Genomic DNA, 21,444 nt, shown 5'->3' on the forward strand with positions numbered 1-21,444 from the left:
AAATTGCTGGAAAGACCGTTGGCTTTCAACATCCAAATATCCAATCTATTTTTGCAATTGTAAACATTTTTGGTCTTCAGCCACTCTCTCTGATTATAAAACGGCCGTTATGTCTCTTTCTGCTTAACTTCCTTGGGATAATCCGTAGATTTTCTTTGCCATCAAGTCACCATAGCCACATGGACTTTGGATCCCCATGGACTTTGGGCCACTACTTTCAGGCCACATTTATATCCTGAACAGCATGCATCAGCATGATGGTGCAATGTCACCGATCATCATGATGCGTTACTGTAGATTTTATTTATCGTACACTCATCTAGATGAATGGGTCACAGAAATGCACCATGATGTTTGGTGGCATTGTCGTGCATGTAGGTGCAAGATATAATTTTTCTAGTTTTATTACCGTACACCATTGATACAAGGATGCTAAACGAATAAAATGTGGATTTTTTTTTTGAATCGTTGAGTAAGTGATCCATGGTTGTGGGACTGCGCTCGTTTTGTAATGGACTTTGAAATTGGCAATCTCAAAGACCGTCGCCGATTGCACCACCATTTCCACCGGACAACAGAGTACAGAACAAAAGGAAGCACCAATCATGAATTAAAAAAAAAAAAAAGAAAAAGAAGGATAGCCTTCTTATTTTGCTATATTTACCATAGTAACTATCTCAAAGTAGAAACCCAAAAATCAGAAACTTCTCCTACTAATAAAGTTGTCGGTCCTATGATTACAAAAAAAAAAAAAAAAAAAAGAAAACCATACACGGCACGGCATTCTATTTCTTCCACAATACACAATAAGCAAATTAGTCATCTAACAAACCAGTATATATCTATAGATAAATTGCTACATAGTTTTCATGATGTTCATCATTATAGAGTACCCAGTCAGGTAATACATAATCGATACATTAGCTATCTAGCAACTTAATACATGCCTACAAGCAAATTAATACACAATTTTCAAAATATCATATTCACTGTAAGCACTATATGGTGACATATGCTTGTTAACTTTTTCATGCATAGTGTAAACTTTTTTGATATACACTAATACACCCTAAAGTAATTCAACATACTTCTAGATAAATAGATACATAATTTTCAGAACATGTTTTTTACTAGCACATACTATATCACCAGGTGATACATATAAAATAAATTAGTTATTTAACAAGTTAATATATATTTCTAAGTAAATCGATCCGTAACATATAAAATATGGTATTTATCATTAACAATATATAGTACATAACAAATTATACACATATTATTTTTTTAGATTTCATTAACCTTCAAATGCAAAAAGTATGAAAGAGAGGGATTTGAAAAAAGAGAAAGGGTCTTTGAGGCTCGATGAGGGAGAAGTCTCCAATTTTTTTTTTTTTTGTAATCATATAACTAACAACTCCATTAGTAAAAAAATATATAATAAAATAAGAAATAGTGGCCCCCGCCATTCCCCAGGCCTAAATGAATCTAACGTAAAGCGGTACAAGGTGATCAAGATTCAAGCCCCTGGGGCAGCGTGCGACAGAGAAAAGGAGAGTACTCCAAGCTACATTCTCCGGGATGGACGCTCTCTTCTCCTCCCCCACCTTCCTCCGCATCTCCGCCGTTAGAACCGAAGACAAGCCTCCTCGCACCACTATTCACCAACCTTATAAACCAAAAACCAGCACCACTACTACAACCCAACCCAACTTGGAGAAGAGCAAGAGCCCGGGAAGCTCACCGCCTCCGACCAAGCGGGCGCAGGCGCCGGCGCCGTCAATCCCCGCGGCCCTATGCAACGCCCTCGACGACCTGATCAACAACTTCATCGACCCGGCGGTCCACCGCCCCTCCGTCGATCCCCGGCACGTCCTCTCCGGCAACTGGGACCCCGTCGGCGAGCTCTCCCCGACACCCTGCCCCGTAGTCCGAGGCCGCATCCCCCGCTGCCTCGCCGGCGGGGCCTACATCCGCAACGGGCCAAACCCCCAGCATCTCCCGCGCGGGCCCCACCACCTCTTCGACGGCGACGGCATGCTCCACTCCCTCCTCCTCTCCTCCACCTCGGCCACCGGCGATGCCGTCCTCTGCTCGCGCTACGTCCACACCTACAAGTACCTGCTGGAGCGCGAGGCCGGTGAACCGGTCCTCCCGAGCGTCTTCGCCGGCTTCCACGGCGCCGGCGGGATCGCCCGCGGCGCGGTGGCCGCCGCCCGTGTGCTGACGGGGCAGATGAACCTCCTGGAGGGCGCGGGGCTGGCCAACACCAGCCTGGCCTTCCACGCCGGCCAACTCTACGCCCTGGGCGAGTCGGACCTCCCCTACGCCGTCCACCTGGACCCGTCCTCCGGGGAGATCGCCACCCGGGGCCGGTGCGACTTCGAGGGGCGGCTCGTCATGGGGATGACCGCCCACCCCAAGAAGGACCCTGCCACCGGCGAGCTCTTCGCCTTCCGTTACGGACCGGTGCCGCCCTTCGTCACCTACTTCCGCTTTGACCGGGCGGGGCGCAAGTTGGCGGACGTGCCCATCTTCTCGGTGCGGGAGCCCTCCTTCCTCCACGACTTCGCGGTGACGGAGCGGCACGCGGTGTTCCCGGACGTCCAGATCGTCATGAAGCCCATGGACATGGTGCTGGGCGGCGGGGCGCCCGTGGGGTCGGACCGGGGGAAGGTGACCCGCCTCGGAGTGCTCCCCCGCTACGCCGCCTCGGAGGCCGAGATGCGCTGGTTCGAGGTCCCCGGCCTGAACCCCATCCACGCCGTCAACGCCTGGGAGGAGGACGGAGGCCGGACTCTGGTCCTGGTGGCCCCCAACGTGCTGTCGGTGGAGCACGCCCTCGACCGGATGGACCTGGTCCACAGCTGCGTGGAGATGGTGCGGGTCGACCTCGAGAGCGGCGCAGCGACGCGTACACCGCTCTCTGCCGAGAACCTGGACTTCGGGGTGATCCACCCGGGCTATGTGGGGAGGAAGAACCGGTACGCCTTCCTCGGGGTGGGGGACCCCATGCCCAAGATTTCTGGAGTGGTCAAGCTGGACTTCCAGAAAGCCGGCCGGGGGGACTGCGTCGTCGCACGCCGGGAATTCGGCCCCGGCTGCTTCGGCGGGGAGCCCTTCTTCGTCCCGGAGGGCGACGGGAAAGAGGAGGACGCGGGGTATCTCGTGTCTTACGTGCACGACGAGGGGAGCGGGGAGTCGAGGTTCGTGGTGATGGACGCGCGGTCGCCGGAGCTGGACGTGGTGGCGGAGGTGCTGCTGCCGAGCCGGGTGCCCTACGGCTTCCACGGCCTCTTCGTCACCCTGACGGACCTGCGATCGCAGCGCCCCCGATAGTATTGATCGCTTGCCCTGTAGCGCATTGACGTGGCCGTCGCATACAGTAATGCATGAATAATACAACTCAATTGAATATGTATAAAATATACACGTATATCCATTTCCATAGTTTCATACATATTTAATGTTATGAAATTCCGCTTCTATGTTTGGTAAGGCATGCATGGTGATGGCGTATATAGTGAGTTAGTGATATCATTCTATGCTTAGGTAGCAACTGACATCATTTAGGTTTCGGTTGGTAATGATTCTATAATTCTATTACGGTGCTGCAAATTCGCAAGCTGATTCTAAAGAGGTTGGCTAGAAATTGCGTTTGTCCCCTTTTCTCTCTCTCTCTCTCTCTCTCTCTCTCTTTTTTTGTGTGTGTGTGTGTGTGTGTGGTACATGAGGAGGCAACGCCTTACAGAAAATTATGTTCCTAGAAACCGGAGTCTTGAATTCTAAGGGACGTTGCTAACAAAGAAATGCAAACCTCCTCCAAGAAAGTACCGTATTAGGGTCCCTTTGAAGCCAGACTTTGGCTTATTAATCCAGGAAATTACTGCATTAGAATCATCTTTAGCCAGAGCTTATATACCTAAGCCAGAGCCAAGCTTACTTGACAATTGGCAATGAACCGAATGCCTTAGGTTGGGTTGTGAATGGCCACCGTTGAAGTACTGCCTGTTTTGGGTAAAATCATGGCTGGAACCCGAGCAAGACAAGCAAGCTAAGCTCATGTTTAGCTTGGTCAGAAAACCTGTAATAGAAACTCAGGTCTGAGTTTGGCTTGCCTTGATCTAGGGCAACATGACTCAAATGAGATTGGTTTGATACTGGATTGTTTGATGGCGACTCCAATATGGTGAAATTTACCCCAAAAAATGTGACAAAACAAAGAGCTCCCGACCACCGGACTTGTTGGGGTGGTTCCAAGTATCCAACTTGGGACAGCAGGTTTCCCAATCACACTATCTTCTCGTTTGAAACCTTGTGAGTTCTGCTCTGGAGACAGGACTTTCCAAGAACAAAATAAAATCCAGCCCTTTACACTCCAAAGCTGACCTATTTGTTGAGATGGATGCATTATCATTTACAATTTAAATGGCAATTTAGGTCTTAACATTTGGTAGATCCAAGTCCATAGCCTATTTCGGGTTCACTTGGAGCTTTGGCAACCTCCCAATTGGATGGACATAGGTGCCATGATTTACTTTACGGGCAAAATCTCTGGTATCAACTGATGCTTTACATGCAGTAATATACGATCACCTAACATCAAAAAAGAACAAAATGTTGAGACCTGTCAATTTTCTTTGGAACCATCACACCCCATGCAACCACCTAATCAGCAGAGTAGGGTACAGTCCCCACCACCAAAGGGATATGTTGGGATGCCATATTAATTTATAAATCAATGCAAATGAGAAATTTAAGTCCATCTGGTCTTACTCCCGAAAAATTAGTATCAGAGCACAACAGTTTAAAGCTTAACCATCATATCATAACATATTAACTATTACAGTGTAAACATCTGCTTATTTCATTAATACAGTCATTCTGCCACACGTGAAGATAGCAACGGCACCAGAATACTAGGCAGACAAACCATTAGAGCCTCTCACTTTGCTGGCGGAGCTGGCTTGGCACCTGTGACCTGCAACGCCATTCTCAGCAGGCATATACAATCCCTCCTATCAGAAAAAATCGAGGATAACCACATGAACACAAAGATATGTTAGAAAAGGACCTTCTTTGGTTCTTGTGGCTTCTGCGCCACCTTCCTCGCAGCTGACTTTGCTCCCCCAGCCTTAACTTGCGGAAACTTTGGAAACTGGGATGGTGGGGGAGCTTGAGGTTTCTCTGCTTTGTTGGATGCCATTGCTTAATGGTAGCTCAAGAGTTAACTATAAGATGCAGCTTCACTTTTGCTGGGCAACTAATTTATAAAGTTTCTTGTGAAGAAAATAACAAAACAAAGTTGGACGGTGGAGAAAGAAGATAACGAAGTGGCACAAATGCCAATGGCTCCGGGGAAAAAGAGTACTAGCTATTTCTCTTTAAGTAAAGCAAGAATCTTCCCCTGGTGAAGGTCGCTCTTGCCAGTATATATTCTGTCTCAGTATTCTAATTAGGAGGATCGTGGCATCGGGTAGAGAGAGCGAAAACATCATGACTCATGTGGCTCAGTCCAAGACAAGGAGCCAGAAAAGAGGTTTCCTCTCTTTATGAGCAGTGGGTCATCATGATGCGGTTCAGAAGAGCATTTTCCATATGACATCCCAGTGGATGTCTGTCTCTCTTTATGGCGGGCCCAAGTGACCAGGTATAAACCAGAGATGATCAAAATTCCCCCAATAATGCTGCCAGTACAAAGAAATCTCAGTGACGGAATGAAAAAGACAACCATATGCAAAGACAACAAATCTTATCCAGTAACAGAATCAAACAGACAACAGTAAAAAAATCCTAGATACTTTTTTCAATATGCATGCTTGATGAGTCAGCTTCTGCAATGGTAGATATGACCATATTAAAAGGAAGCATCCGAATTAGCAAACATAATAAACAGACAATAACCGAAGTTGCATGACCATAATTACTAGACATTTTGCCTTCACGGCATTCTTTGCAGGAAAAGCAAAACATACTAAAAACAAAAAAAACAAAAACAAACGAAAACAAAAAATTGCCATAAAACCAATTAGGCACTGACTGCTAGAAAACATTAGAAAGATTTTCTTTTAAAAGAAAAAAATCAAAATGATAAATGTTTATAAAATTTGATAAAAGCAACGCTTGCAACAAACTGCTCGACATATAATTCTGAAGCTAATTAACAGAAGTTCCAAATACATACATAGATACGTACATGCATGCATGCATATACAAATATACATAAATATATGTATGTATATACTTTTGTATGTATATGCGTGTGTGTAACAATCGCAAATATGCACTAAGAAGAATTATAACATTGGGAAGTACAAATTTACAAACCTTCCAAGATAGATCGGGCTCCCAAGGAAAATTCTTGATAATAAAGCAGACACTACAGGTTGAAGCGGGTTATACAAAGCCACGAGTGCAGGACCTAGAATCTTATTGGACCATGTCAATAGCCCATAGTTAAGAGCAGATGCCACGACACCCTGAAAAAAGTAATATTTAAGCTTTTCTGGACAGTGACTCAAATTCTTAATTAAACTGCCCATAAAAAATAAGTTTACAATCTGTATTTTCAAGAGCTTGAACATTAGAAATCTGTAAGGTTTAACTAGCACTCTCCTCAACTGATTTGCATTATGCATCCCAAGTATCTAATCACAAGTGTCATAGAAGAGAATCATATTAGCAATAGAGTTTCCAATTTAAATTCAATGGCCAAGAAATGAGGTGGATTTAATGCATATTCAACACGCTGTATGCACAACATTGTCATCCAACAGATTTCTTAGGCTAGCAGGCTGTGATATAAAATTTTGAACATACAAATCTCAAGTGTGCTATACTTGGTGCAACCGGAACACTCACAAGATGAAATTAGAAGAAAGAATGCCAAGGTGGATGTGTCTTAAAGAAGGATGAAGTCTTAAAACAGATACTTCTGAGGAACATAATAGTTTGAAAATAAGGTAATTGGCTGCAGACTGAGATGGGCTGAAAGACCCCATCAGTTCTCCCCTCCTCTTCCCTTCCAAACAGGGGGATGCGAGGTAGAAAGGGGAGGAGGGATTAGCTTAAAAGATTAATTGGAAGGAGGTGGTGAGCTAGAACCAAATGAGGTTTAATTTAGTGGTGGACTAAAATAATGAAATAATGGCAGAAAAGACCTTGCGACCAACCCGAGGTACTCATGGTGTTGAGGCATACCTGACGTGGTTATGTTGGTAGTATAATGCAGAAAAACATGCTATAAAGGAGTAGAATAAAGTAATGTAGGTAAGATTTAGTTGTTTTGCTTATTGTTTGCCTTCACTGTATTGAACAGTTTTGAAACTTTCTACATACATTTATTTGCTTATGCTACATTCATTGTATCTAAAAAATTGACATGAGCCACAAAATGCCAACACATCGCATGGAAGAGTTTGCCTTCCAATTGAAAGCTGGTCACATTTCCTTGATAGTCATGCTCCTGACCTCTTCTAATAGGGTTTAGGCTTTGTGACTTTTGTTCCACGAAAACAAACAATTTAATTCATAATTTACACCTCTGTGCTAGCAAAGCCATGGTGGTCCAGTTTACAAATAGTCAGAAGAGACAATATGTGATACCTATGGTTTTAGGTTATGGGAAGGAAATGGATGCATCTGAAATATCCAAAATTGCTCCATAGAATAGAAATGTAGTGGTTAAAAAAAAAACTATGGTTGGCTAATTGTACCTCCTATTCTAATATAAGGATTACTAGGTATATGAAATTGCATACAATTTAAGAGGAACAAACCTAGTTCCAAATTTGCGAAGGAGCCTTTTATTTATGAGTTTTTTTAAAAGTGGATTTGCCGGAAGCATTGCACATCCTAATGATGTAGAGAGGATGATTTAGTAATGGATGAGAGTGAGTCAGTATCTTGCTTAATCTTTTATGAAATCCTTACTAAGATTATCCAAGAAATCAAGGTTACTTGTATACGACCAAAATACAACAAAGGATTAGAAGCTACACTGTTCACTGTCTCTACAGAAGGTCATGGTTTCAATTTTTTCCTACTGATCCTGCACTATTTTTTACATTTTTCATAAATAAGATAGTGCACCGGCACTAGCGACCTTTTTCCACAGTTCCGAACTATGAAACATGGTCAAATAACAAATAAAAGTTTATGCACCGAGTAATCTCAGATTAGGTATAGGTCAGTTTGATTAAGTTTTTTTTTATATAAAAAAGTGATTCATTTCAATATAACTTTATTCAGAATCAAGCATGGTACTACAAACTGTTATATAACAAGGTAATCCAAAGTAGCATGAGGTTTTTAACCACAAAATATAGATGTTAAAACATAAATAACTGATTAGAAACTTACTGCATATAAAACTGCAAAAATCTCAGAACGTGTCAAAGTCCAATCTTCATAATTATTAGTTGCAAAGAATCCTGAGCAAACCATCAAAATAGCCCCAAAAAAGTATGAGTATGCCGTCAAAGACAAGCTGGAGGGATACTTTGCCAAGACTGGAGCCTGAAATTGTAAAGTACACCAGATGAATCAGCATGCCTTAACTTTGGAACATGAATCTTTCCATATAAGACATACCCATATTAGAAACCTAGAAGCTGCCTACTAGACACACCCGTCCATGCATAGAGGCTATCATATCCAAGCCATCAGCAAAAATTCAAGGAGACAGTTGAGCTTGTATGCAACTTATCACTGGTTAGAGCTGCTCAATTAAGTATTATAATTTATAAACTATTTCACATACAAGTAATTTTGACACCTCAATGAAGCAACTAGTAGATACTTATTAATTTGAAAAACTGTCAAAAGAGAGATGTAGGTTTCTTAGCAAGCAATATAGAATATGCAACTTTAACAACTCCTACTGGCACAGTGGCTGATATATACTACTATAAACTACAAAGCTTACATGTTTAGGGCTTCGCCAAAATATTCAGGGTCAGCTTTGTGGATTCTCACTTACCAACTTTTTCCTACTTAGGACCTCTGTTGCTATTGCAAGTTCTTCCTCCTTTCTTACAAATTTAGTCCATGTGATCTTAGGGTACCTCTCTTTATGAAGCCTCCTCTATTTTCAATTTGCAATGCCATCTTCATCAATTCTTCATGAAATTGTCTTTAATGGGTGTAACTTCTACTGCTCTTAGTGCTAGCACCAGGCAACGGGTTGATACCTAGTACCAAGAGAACTGCTTGATATTACTAGGTTCCAGCCCACATCGAACCTTGCCAATTCAATATGATCTTGCATGCCAAAAAGGTTGAAAGCACTTGCATCACTTTTAGTTATTTCATTGCCTTAAAGATAAAGTGCAATGGACAATCTACGACTCGACAGGCAGAGAAACGAAAGCCAACCTTATTTACGTGAATACCATCTAAGTATTTACGTTTACTTCAAAAAATACATGCAAATGAGGATCTATAGCCCATTTGACTTCCACAAAAAAAGTATAAAATCCAAGTTCCATAAAATCAGGTCACTTTTCCAACTCAAGAATAAATTTCAGATTTTCTAGGTTGGGTTTAAATGGCAACTTTTTATTGCTAGGGAATGTCTCGAATATTAAAAGCTCATGAATTTTATTACAGCCAATCTTTGCCAAGATCATAACATTTGGTAAAAGAATTATATGTTGATCTCCAAAATTTTATACAAAATGATGCTAGTCAACACACCACACTTCAGCATGCAAGGATGTCTTATGTTTTCTAAATCTTAGTCTCCAAACAATGAAGCATGGAAACTACCAAAAAATATGAAGCATGGATATGGACACCAAGTTCAGATATGACATGATACAGATACACCAATACAACACATCTTGAAAAAGAAGGATACGATATGACAATAAACAAATCAATAAATAGATACAGAGAGTTGGACTACATACTTTACATAAATCTTTTTTCGAAGATTTAACAATTTAAAACTAATGATGCACCATCCAAATTGAAAATCCAAACCGCTCAAATTGATCTACACTATAAAAAAAGCTTAGAAACCAAAATTCACCTCTTTTGGTGGTCTCTAATCTAAGCATCAAGTGGATGCAAGAGTTTACAGTTAGAAACTTAAAATAGAATGATACTATATTTTACTCTGATCACGTAATCAAAACCTACTGAATTTAAAACTATGTTTTAAGATGTCTAAATCATGAACGGCAAAGTGGATTTTCAATTTATGTAACCTATCATCTATTTTAGCATATTAGTGCTTCTGATACCGTTCATTTTTGTACCAGAACAGGTGGAGTTTGGTTTCTATACATTTTTGTGGCGTAGATTAACTTCAATTGTATGGATCTTCAACTTGGATGATCCATCATTGATTTCAAAGCTGCTAAATCTTTTGTCGAAGATTTAATATAAAGTGTGTGGTCCAACTATATCTATATATATAATTTAGATGATCCATCTCGATTTTAAAATTGCTAAATATCTTATCAAATATTTAACATAAAGTGTGATATAACAACATCTTTAAAGCATCGTGGGTTATCAAAAATAATACATTCCATATTTTATACAATAGTATTAACAATCACGAACTCCATTTAGTCATCATTTAGTCCATAATCCATAGTCCATACAATAATATCAACACCACAAACTCCATAACTAACCATTCATCATTAAAAAGTCAACATTCATCTACAAATAAATGAAAATAAAGCCATCTTCCTCATAACTAAAAGGCATTTGGAAGTATCTCAACAGTATCTGAGAAGTATTTGAGGCCTTTCTTGAATTTTGAAATATAGGGCACTTAAAATAAGCATCCATGTTTCCTAATCTCCAAATTCGTTCAGTCCAAAATTTTGTGAATGACAAATATATATGTTTATCAAGGATTATCATTAAAGAATGTGAATCCATTGTTACAATGTCATATTTGGTTAAATGGCGAATGCCTAGTATTCAGCACATAAACTTGGCATGCATTCATTCTGAATTGTATGAAAGGCTGAAAATGGATTGGATATAGACCAAATACCGGTATATACATATTTTAAAAAAAGTATATTCATTTTTCATTTTTTATCAATAGGAAAAGAATTTATTTTTTATAAAAATAATGATTAAAATATGAAATATCACAATATACAGCAAATGATTATTTAATGACCTAAATATATTTGAATAAGTAAAATAAACTATTTATATAAAATAGGAATATATGCTATAGCCTAGTGGTTGAGGGCTTGTCATTCAAACCATAAATCAATTGTTCAAATCTTGACTATATACTTTATTTTATAAAATTTTTAACTAGATATCTAGATCAAGATTCGAAAAATCTTTAAATTTGAATTGGGATCTAAATCTGCAAGATTTATAAATAGATATCCGAATTCAGGTCCGGATCTGATTAGATAACGGAATTTCTATCCAAATCCGATCTGATGCGGTTGGATTTTATCCGACCCATTTATAACCCTAATTGTATGAAATTATCTAGAAAATTAAACTATTGCTTTAATGCATAAAACAAATTTTAATAATATTAAAAAGAATAAATTACCCTATTTAAAAAAGAAACAAACAAAATTGTTAGTGCCCATGAGAGCCAAACTATGTCCATAGTATGCCGGACTATGCCAAGTGTTATCATTGTACAACATACAGCACATGCCGTGCCAACCCATAGCTAGCATGAGCACGTGAAATACCTAAATCCTTGGCCCTTAGCATCAACAAACTTCAAATTGGGATAGTGTACCACTTCCTTGATCTAAATTTTTCACTTCTCTTTATCCGCATTTGTTGAATCCACCTTGCACCCGCTTATGCTAAAATTGGATCGTATATACTTTGCTTTTATATTGCTAGGTTGTAAGCCCTAATCTTCCAAGGCAACATACTTATCTTCTACTTGTACGAAATACTTCAACACTTCTTATCAATCGCCTCCAAATAAAGCTGCCCTTCAGCTCATTAATCTAATTTGGCATATTCTACCATTATCACAATCCTTTACTCTTATTTTATTTGATACATGAAAAAAATTTGTTTAACTTGACCCATACCCTCCTAGAATTTTGTATAAATCAATTTCATGAGTTCTTAATGTTGACTAGTTCCCTTCTCTATCCTAACTAAGCTTGTTAAATTATCACCCAAATAGAGATTCATGTGCCCCTCCCAAAAATCAGATGCTGAGCAGATTGACCAAAAAAGTTGATGATAGGAAGAACTTCAATACAGGCACAATGAGATTTATAATAACACTTTACCTAATTAGCATGTGCAGTGCAGTAAGACTGAAGAACAAATTTACTCTGGTAGAAGAATGGGGAAATGATTAGATAACAATAAGAAAAGGGCAAGTTTAAGTGGTATCAGGCATCAATCGAAGATCATGCAAGCCATGCTCCCAAAAGGCAAATACTATAAGCAATGTCATAACACCAAATATCAAGCAAAAATTGATTAAAATTCAAAACATAAAATTTAGCCTTCAAAGATTCATAGCAGCACCAGCAACAATAATATATGCCATGCAATAGAAAGATATACTAATTGTTATTGTTAATATTAGATGATTAATTGAGTTCTATCTCTCAATATCAAAGTTGATTTGATACCCTTTTGAACCACGGAGCTCTGGTTTTGACGCTAGGGCTGGGAACATTTTGATAATGTCTGGGACTCTAATCAGCAGCTGCTAGCAAGGCAGTTTCAGGTGACTTAGACTAGTTAAATTGGTGAAATAATGAAATCCAGGTGAAATAATGATATCCATGTGAACAAAACATTTATGAATAATTGGGTGAAAAAGATGTTTGAATTTTAAAACATAAGCGATGATGGTTATGCATGTGATCATATTTTAAGGTAATTCATATACCACTTACATCATACTGCACATTAGAGACAAAGCAAGACCTTTCACAAAGTTGTCATCCTAGTTCTCACTTTATCCTATGCTACCGTGAACCTTCGGTTTGTTCCAAAGCAGCCATCTCAACTGAACACTTTGTTGGTGGGTATGAATCCACAAGAAGCAACTTCTTAGAGTTTGATGGAATTATTTAGATGGGCACCAGTACATGACACTCATATCCAAGCCCCAATAGCACATAGGGTTTGTCACAGAGTCCTGCATCTTTATTTTATTCTCCCTTGCTTTTGCCTTTGTTTCTTTTGCTTTATTTTTCAATTTTCGTTTTTCTCAGCCTTCTAAATAATTTCCAGAAAATTTCTCCCTTTTACATTTTCCAGCTGGACAAATTGTTTGTAGCATCACTCTGGGTCATTTGTATACTATACAACAAACATTGTTTGAAAAATTTTGAGACCCTTCTTTATTCAGTTCTTTCAGCTTTATTTCACACATAATGCAATTTCGTTTCAAATTGTATGCACCTGGAAACAGTCTCAAATTGTATAAGCAAAAAACAGATAATAATTTTCCCATTTCAATACCTGTAAAGCAAGATAAGTAGCCATGCATAAACAATTTCCTAATAAGCATAGAACACCAATATGCCACTTTTCAAGTCCAAACTCAAGCAATCCAGATGCTAACCATCCAACTGGCTCAGGCTGGGGCTTTGCACTTATCTCACTTTGAGCTGCTAGCTCGAAGGCATTATTTCCAAATATAGCAGGACCTCTATACAGTACCATTAAAACTGCACCTAGAACGCAGATCAGTGTACCGCCGACCTTTGCCCGACCCTCATATGTGAGCAAATTTATTGTCTCAGTGCTGCATTCAGTACATTTTTCAGAACATATTTATAAAAGAAAAGAAGCAAGTAGAATAGAAACTACAGCATTCTAAATAATTTAACAAAGTAACTCACCCCATTACCACAGCCAAGATGAATGTAAAGACTGGTATTGAAGGCTGAATAGCAGCAGCATAAGTTGGATTTGTGTAGCTAAGACCAATAAGAAATAAAAGCTGATTGCCGAAAATCCTAGAAAAAGGTATCATAGTTTGAAAAAAATTAATCTGAAACAGAAGATATATGTAACGAAAAAATAATGACACAAGAATAGAGCACCCAAGTTAGGATCAGCTAATGCTTACCCAGTTAACCCAAGAATGAAAAATGATGCAAGAAGGCTACGAGTCAGGGGAAGGCGGACCTTTCTGCCATCCAATAAAATCAAGGTATAATTCAGTAGCAATTAATATATTGTGAACGAACAGGTCAATTTGAAAGAAAAAAGGCTTGATTTAAAAATACTACCAACACTAAGCAGACACCGGGAATAATTACAATAGATTTCCATCATTCTTGTGTTAAGCATTATAAACTATTATTTGAAACCTAAAAAACCAAACTTCATTGATATTTTCATACAGGACCTTATATAGAGCAACCTTAACCTTGAAACTTAGTCTTGAAGGGTGGCTACATAGAAGACCAAACTTAGAATTGTAAGTAAACATAACAAAAGATCACTATAGGTTGCAATTAAGCCTTTTCTTTTTAGGAAGATGCCCACTTCCTGCAATCTGCTTAACTCTCAATCAGATTAACAGTCAATAACTGACTAGGGAGCGCGCATACAACAAGATAAGTTGGTCTTATGTGGAGGACGTCCTTTGTCATTTCAAGTTCCCAAAAAATCATTGAATGAGATGGATCTCATGGTGCACTCAGGATATTAACATGGCTATCCCCTCTATTTTTATTTTCTGTAGTTTGTGTGGGAATGCTATCCAAGGCCTTGGATGGCAAGCTTGCAACTAGTAATCTGCACAAGTAACTGAAGAACAAAGTTCCTGTGATCTCGCACTTGTTGTTCACCAACAAGTGTCTGCTACTCTCTAAAGCCACAATTAGCAAATGATGAGTGTTGAGAAAGGTTGTGAGAAATTACTGTGCATGGCATAGGCAGAAAATTAATCTCCTTAATTTCATTGTGATGTGCAACTCAAACCTTGATTATTAGAGCATTAGGAACATAGTCAGGCTACTGGGGTTGAGGAAGGCTAATTCTCACTACTTGGGGTTGCCAATTCATGGAATAAGGCCACAGAACTTAGATTCCTATTTCATGAAGAATTAAATCAAGAATGGAATCTTGGAAATGGAAGGCCCTCTCCATTTCCAGACAGCTATCCTTAAACAAGTTTGTCACTGCTGCTGCCACAATCCGCCTATTACCGATGCAAGACTAATTGGAGGTTACCTGCATTTGTGTTGGTGCACCTCAATATTAGTGGAATGAGGGTTTGGTGCTTAGTTACTAAAATCAGGCACAGTTATGAAAACAGATATGAGTGCAGGTACTTGGAAACAGGTCACTTGGGGAAAAAAGGGAAAGCTCTTAAGAAGAAGGTGTGGGATTTAGAGAATGATGTGGGTAAACCACCATAAATGGAAGTTTCTCGCTACCAAGATTTGGTTTCTTCATACTGTTGGTCTTGTTTCAAAGATAGCATAATAATACTTGATTAAGGAATAAGGGAAACAAAAGTTGAATTAAACATGCCCTTCAAAATAGAGTCTGTAGGGGGTACTAGAAGCCTTAACGTGAGGTGCACAAGATCTAATGCACCAAATCAGCAAGCACAGAGAACAAGATTGTGAAGAGAATAGAATAGAGGAGAAAAGGATTGTGAGCAGAGGACAAAAAAAAAAGGTAACGATGGCATTAAAACAGTGGAGAAATCATAGAGACCAAATTCAAGCTTTTTGAAGTTTAGGAACTTATTAAAAACCCAACCTAAACTCTGACTAAAAGCATAATTTACCCAAAATACAAGAAGGGCTAAACCTGCACCAAAGAAATCCTACCTTTCTTACCAAATAAATCATGTATGATTTTGTTTATAGACTCTTCAGGACTTCTTGTACAAGTATACTAAAACTCTTCAAATTGGAAAGTAATTCTCCTAGATGAATCGGCAACCAAAAGCACTTATTTGACTCCAATCATGATCCACAGAAACTAGGATTTGATCTCTATCTACATCCACCAGACACTTATTGGATCCATCTAAAACTGCTAATGGAAACAAAAAGAAAAGCTTGGGGCACTGGTCATTATTCAGGTACTGTAACATGAACAGTGCCAAACAGTTAATCCCTCTTTAAAAGAAAAATATTTCATAAAAGATTATCAAATGATTTAAAGACCAAAATGAATTCAAAATGTCGAACCTTTCTTGACAGCTCAACCTCCAAATCACCACAATCACAGCTCTATGGCATGGGCATGGACCTAAAGAATGCTCACATCATTTACCCATGGTTGGGTCCCTAGAGTTTTGATCTAATGGCTAGAGATAAATATGCATAGCTCCTTACTAGGGCACTCTCGAATGAGCAGACCTTTATCTGAGTCTTAGGAGGCAATCTCTGCAGCAAAGTAGCTGAAAAAGTATTGCTCAATGTAGACCACCACCACATCTGGACCAGGCTAGTTAGTTCATAATACAATTTTACCCTCCTCCCGTAGACATCTTGTTGGCATGGGGAGCATGTTGTATCAAAGGAAAGAGATTTCAAGGTCCATCTTAATGGGTTGTGCATAATAGAAAATTCCAGTCAATTGCATTAGATCCATATTGGAGGCAATGCCTCTCAACAGGATTGCGCAAAAATTATCCCACTTAACATGGACCTTCTAGCATATGGATGAATGAATGGGTTGGTCTTTGACTTAGAGAAAGAAGAAGATTTGGGCCTGTCCACTTTGTTGCTCCCTTCACATTTTTAGTCTAGAAATGACTCTACCTATCAACTATTATGACGATACAGAACCAAGGGCACAATGGATCCAAAAAAAAAAAAAAAAGTGAGAAGAACCACTATGCACAGAACTTGTAAAAGAGCAGCAAGGACACGCCCATATGGTTGAAAACTGGCCATACTGATTATTGGCTTGCTATTGGAACAGTATCTGAGTTCCACTCTAACCAATGAAATGAGAGATGCATCTTCAAAATTTTTATTTTCAACCATAGAGAAAGTTCAATGATCTTTTGCCTTCGATGCGGAGAACACCAAAGTTAGTAGCTCATTTCTAGCAAACCAAAATTTGAATCACCAAATGCTTGACAATTGTTTCCTAGAAGTCTTTGCTGGTCAAAACACCTCCATACCTTGTGTCAGTTCTCGATGGGAGAATAAAGTATGTTGGAGATATCTATCAAACAGCCACTAGCCTTGCTCTGACATTAATTTGCCTTTGCACATTTAGGTTCATTATAGAGATCTTATTTATACAGAAATTTCTCTAAGGCAATCCCAAATATGGCAAGCTCAAGCTATTGGGTGCTGGATTCAGTTCAGTCTAGGAGATCTGCTGCACCAACAAAGGATTCAAACCACATATGTGATTGCCTGAGGGCTAGATTTGTCTGACAACATCTTCCACATGAGAAGAAAACTATCATGTTTCAATTGGCCAAGCTAGAAGTTTCCTGCAATATAATCCCAACAGTAAGGCAATGATTGTGATGCACGCACATCTGGATTATATGCTTTGGTCACCTTAGAAGACCAAAAATCAAGATGTCTTCAATCAAAATCTAATGCCTGTCTTAGAATGATTTACTTTTCTCTCAAGCTTGCCAATAAACATTAGGTAAATGTGAACCCTCTAAATGAAGCTTTATAATGAGAATTATGGACTGTGGGGCATAGTTGTGGAATAGCCTAGTAAAGTTAGGTGATGGACCTAGCCTACAACCCATGTAGTTGCCGAGGCCAGCTAGGTGATCAATGTAACTGATAGCCCAAACAGTTTCCTAGGAAATGAGCCCAATACAATGTCCGTTAATCCTTCAACTCAACTATTTCATTTATGAGAACATGTATTTATACTTTTTTAATAACTCAACATTCTAGCATACCTTATTGGTATACATGTCAAACGTAAACATTTAGAAACACTTTAGAGATATATACTAATAGGTAAACTTAACTGAACTCATAAATAAAATATAATAGAAGCTATAATATAAATCATTGTTGCCTTAGCTCAAGTCGTAAAAATAGTCAAGCTTTCTCAACTTTCCATCTTGTTGGAGGCCAGAGCATAGGTCTTGGGTTTTAAATGGAAAACTTTTTATTCGGTATAAGTTATTCTTTACATTTTAAATACAACCTGATTTTTCCTTGGGAACCAATATGATTTTTTCACAATGTAATAAGCATCAACATTCCATTTACAGAAAGAAAATATGGAAAGTATCTTATATATTTTATATAGGTAATATATATATATATATATACACACACATACAAGTAGACATAAATATAAATGTAAAGGCATGCCATGTAGAGATTTATATGTATTTGCATATACATATATTTTATATATATGTGTTGAGTTGAGAAGGCCTGAGAACCTTCTCAACTCTCCCGTTGAAGTGTTCTTCAAACCCCCAGGCCCCCGAGCCAAAACGCGACAATTCAAGAAGGATCCAACCCAACATAAGGTATGCTTTCCCTCTCTTGCCTCATTTTATATTTTGTATCTCACTAATTATTTTATATTTTGCATCACTCTAAAACATCAAGAGGCATCATTTACATAGATTGGAATCATAGAAATATAAAAAAGCATCAAGAAGCATCAAATTATACTTAAAATTATTGAAAAAGTTGAATAAAAAAATGATTACCAATAAATCAAACCTAAAAAATATCGAAAAAAATGGCATGCCGGTTCGAAACCGGCACGTCATACCGGACCAGACCGGTCGCCGACTAGTACAGACACGGTATCGGTTGGGCGATCCTTGCAAGAGGATACTAATGGGCTGTCCATTTGGAAGATTGTAATCCCTCTTACCCCGCCCTCATTCCGTACCCTCAAAAAAAGTTGAAGAAATATATTTTTTTGAAACAAAATAACAATAGGAGTAAATAATGAAGCTCCAACTAACAAAACTTCAAGAGCTTGAGGTTGCTTGAATATATCAATAGTTTGCATCTTTTCTAGGCAGCAAAACAACAAGGAAAAGGTTGTCACTATACAAAACAAAAGGGACCTTTCACAAGTCAAGACATTTATTATAGCTCATATAGCTGACATAGGTACATGCAACCTCGAGATCATCATATTGAACATTGGACCGAACTAAGACAACAAGGTTGCATTTCAAAATGATGAAACTGACAGCCATTACAGGCAACGCAACCTGGGTCATATCAAGGTTTAAAACATAATAATTTGTAAAGACGGCTGTCCTGGTGGATCAAGCTCCAGTATCACAACAAATATTTCCTTATTCTGGACTCATTTTATCCTGTTTTAAGGGAAAATTTTGTTTGCTTAATTTTAAAGAGTTGATTGGGTAGTAAGGACAAGATCATCTCGGCTTCGTCCAAAGGCGACTAAATATCTCTTGGGAACTGGTCAAAAGAAGCTGCATGTGTTATCAAAGCTCAAATTTAAGTCACTCTCCCCAGAAAGGAGGTCTTGAGCCCAATAATACTTCCTTGATTTCTCTCTAATTTTCGTATAATGCCAAAAGGCACTTATGTTTTCTTGAGGCAACAAAGGAATAAATTGCAGGCTCATAAAGACAAAAAGGAAAAGGAACATGGCAATCCCATTCTAAAAGGAGCATAGCTAAAGCCATTTCCACATTGCTCTGTCAAAACCCTCCAAATTCACCATAATGCTTACCATGCAACAGCCCTAAAATGTTTCTAACTTAAAGAGCCATCTGAGAATTCGCAGCCCTTCCCAATTTGAAATCCAAGCACAGCTGCATGGAACCAAACATCACATTTCATCTTGTCTAGACTGGAAAGGAAAAGACTTCCGAATTTTGCTCTCCAACTCAAGGAGAAAACTGAAATCAAGCACCAACATATCTTAAAGAGAGAAGGAAAAACCTTAAGGAGGAAAGAAAGAAAACTATCCACCCAAACCCTAATAATCAGTGAATTTAGGAGGTAAACGAAAAAAAGCTACTTCTTTGAACCCTTTGTTCCTCCGCTCCTCCGCTGCGCCACTCAAGAGCAGGCTACAGATAAGAAAGTTTTGGAACTTCCACCAGGACCCTCCCGGATCAGATTAGATTCTGGAACCAGATTTAGGAGCAGCTAGTTCTTATCACTGGAAGCGGCAGGATTATTGTAGTCAACTCATCGGAAAAATATACAGTGGAGGGATCGCACCTTCCTTCATAAGGCCATCATCTTCTTGATCCCTTTTTTTCCGTTTTTTTTTTCACAACACGATCGACAGATCTAACAATGCAACCCATATGTAGATGAAAAATGGAACGGAATGGAATGAAATGAAACAGAATATGAAGAGGAGGAGGAGGTATACATTACCGCTCGCGAAAGAAGGCGACGGGGGCGAGGATGGAGAGGGCGAGGAGGTCGCGGAAGACGCAGAAGACGACCTGATTCATCCCCACGTTCAGCGCCAGCTTCGCGATCACGTGGTATCCCCCGGCGATCACCTGCCCCACCGCCATCGCCGCGTGCGCCCGCTCCACCACGCCATTTCCAACCCCGTTGACGCCGGCCACCACCACCATCTCTCGCTCCCTCACTCCGCCTCCTCCGAGCCCTGGATGGGTATTAATTCTTTATCATTCTTCCACTCTTGGTTTATTAGATAGATTGCTTCATTTGAGGGAAAGAGTGAGACAGGGACACGCAAGTCCACGAAGGCTACGCCAGTTATTAACAGCTGCCAAAGCGGTAGTGCTAGGGCCTGGAGGTGGTAATCGAGTCGGATTCAATGGGATACGTATCAGATCATAAACGTATCAATCCAAACCTCTCAAAATTTCATATCTGAATCTAATTTATTTATTAAACCAATAATTTATTTAAGCGGGTCGAATTAAAAATGTTAGAAGTAAGTTAAATAAGTTTCAAATATATTAAATATATTAAATAAGTCGAGTCATATTCGGTCTAATTATAAAATAGATCAAAATAAGTTAAATAAATCAAAAATTATAATATGAACGCAAACTATTTAACGAACAAATCTAGATGGATTAATCCATTTAGCTCAAAATCGGTTTATGTCAAATCCAAATATGTTTAAAATAGACCGTTTGCGGATCGAATTGATGGATTAGATCATACTCTAGACAATGGCTTATTGATGCTTATGGTGTTGCTCTCTCGTTGAGTCCTTCAGACGGCTCAAGATCAGCCGACCCTCAGGTCAGGTCAGGTCAGATAAAGTCCCAAAGGTCTCACAACGGTGACCGTTCGCCCATCAATTTCTGCCTTTCTGGTCCAAACCAACCTCGCCCCCGGAGAACATCCAAAGATCGTTTTGGCAATTTAACTCCCATGCGCCCCGTCGCCCGGACTCACATGGTTCTCATTGCGTTACCCAAGGTTAAGCAATTGTGGTCCATCGGTTGACTTGACCATCACCAGAAATATCTTTTTCCTACTCCTTCATTTTGACGATCATTTTGTATTTAATTCCTGACTCTTCGGATTAGCTTACATATGATAT

The 21,444-nt window shown here is 39.2% G+C and overlaps 2 protein-coding genes across 2 annotated transcripts; one reads left to right on the plus strand and one right to left on the minus strand.

The window, feature by feature from the left end:
* Positions 1 to 1,434: 1,434 nt before the first annotated feature.
* Positions 1,435 to 3,498, plus strand: NCED4 (nine-cis-epoxycarotenoid dioxygenase 4). The gene has a single exon (XM_008799733.5). The coding sequence runs from the start codon at positions 1,582 to 1,584 to the stop codon at positions 3,337 to 3,339; it is 1,758 nt and encodes a 585-aa protein (XP_008797955.3). The 5' UTR covers positions 1,435 to 1,581; the 3' UTR covers positions 3,340 to 3,498.
* Positions 3,499 to 4,806: 1,308 nt separating this feature from the next.
* LOC103712995 (WAT1-related protein At4g19185) lies at positions 4,807 to 20,620 on the minus strand. The gene is made up of 8 exons (XM_008799734.5): positions 20,289 to 20,620; positions 14,063 to 14,125; positions 13,833 to 13,949; positions 13,450 to 13,735; positions 8,362 to 8,517; positions 6,328 to 6,479; positions 5,075 to 5,687; positions 4,807 to 4,981 (listed from the first exon to the last, which is right to left on the minus strand). Exons 1-7 carry the CDS (start codon positions 20,495 to 20,497, stop codon positions 5,495 to 5,497), a joined length of 1,176 nt encoding a protein of 391 aa, XP_008797956.3. The 5' UTR covers positions 20,498 to 20,620; the 3' UTR covers positions 4,807 to 4,981; positions 5,075 to 5,494.
* Positions 20,621 to 21,444: the final 824 nt, after the last annotated feature.

Source organism: Phoenix dactylifera, chromosome 6, assembly GCF_051530095.1.
Source record: "Phoenix dactylifera cultivar Ajwa chromosome 6, Ajwa_hap1_PhDact_Kaust_v1.1, whole genome shotgun sequence".
NCBI classification, from domain to species: domain Eukaryota; kingdom Viridiplantae; phylum Streptophyta; class Magnoliopsida; order Arecales; family Arecaceae; genus Phoenix; species Phoenix dactylifera.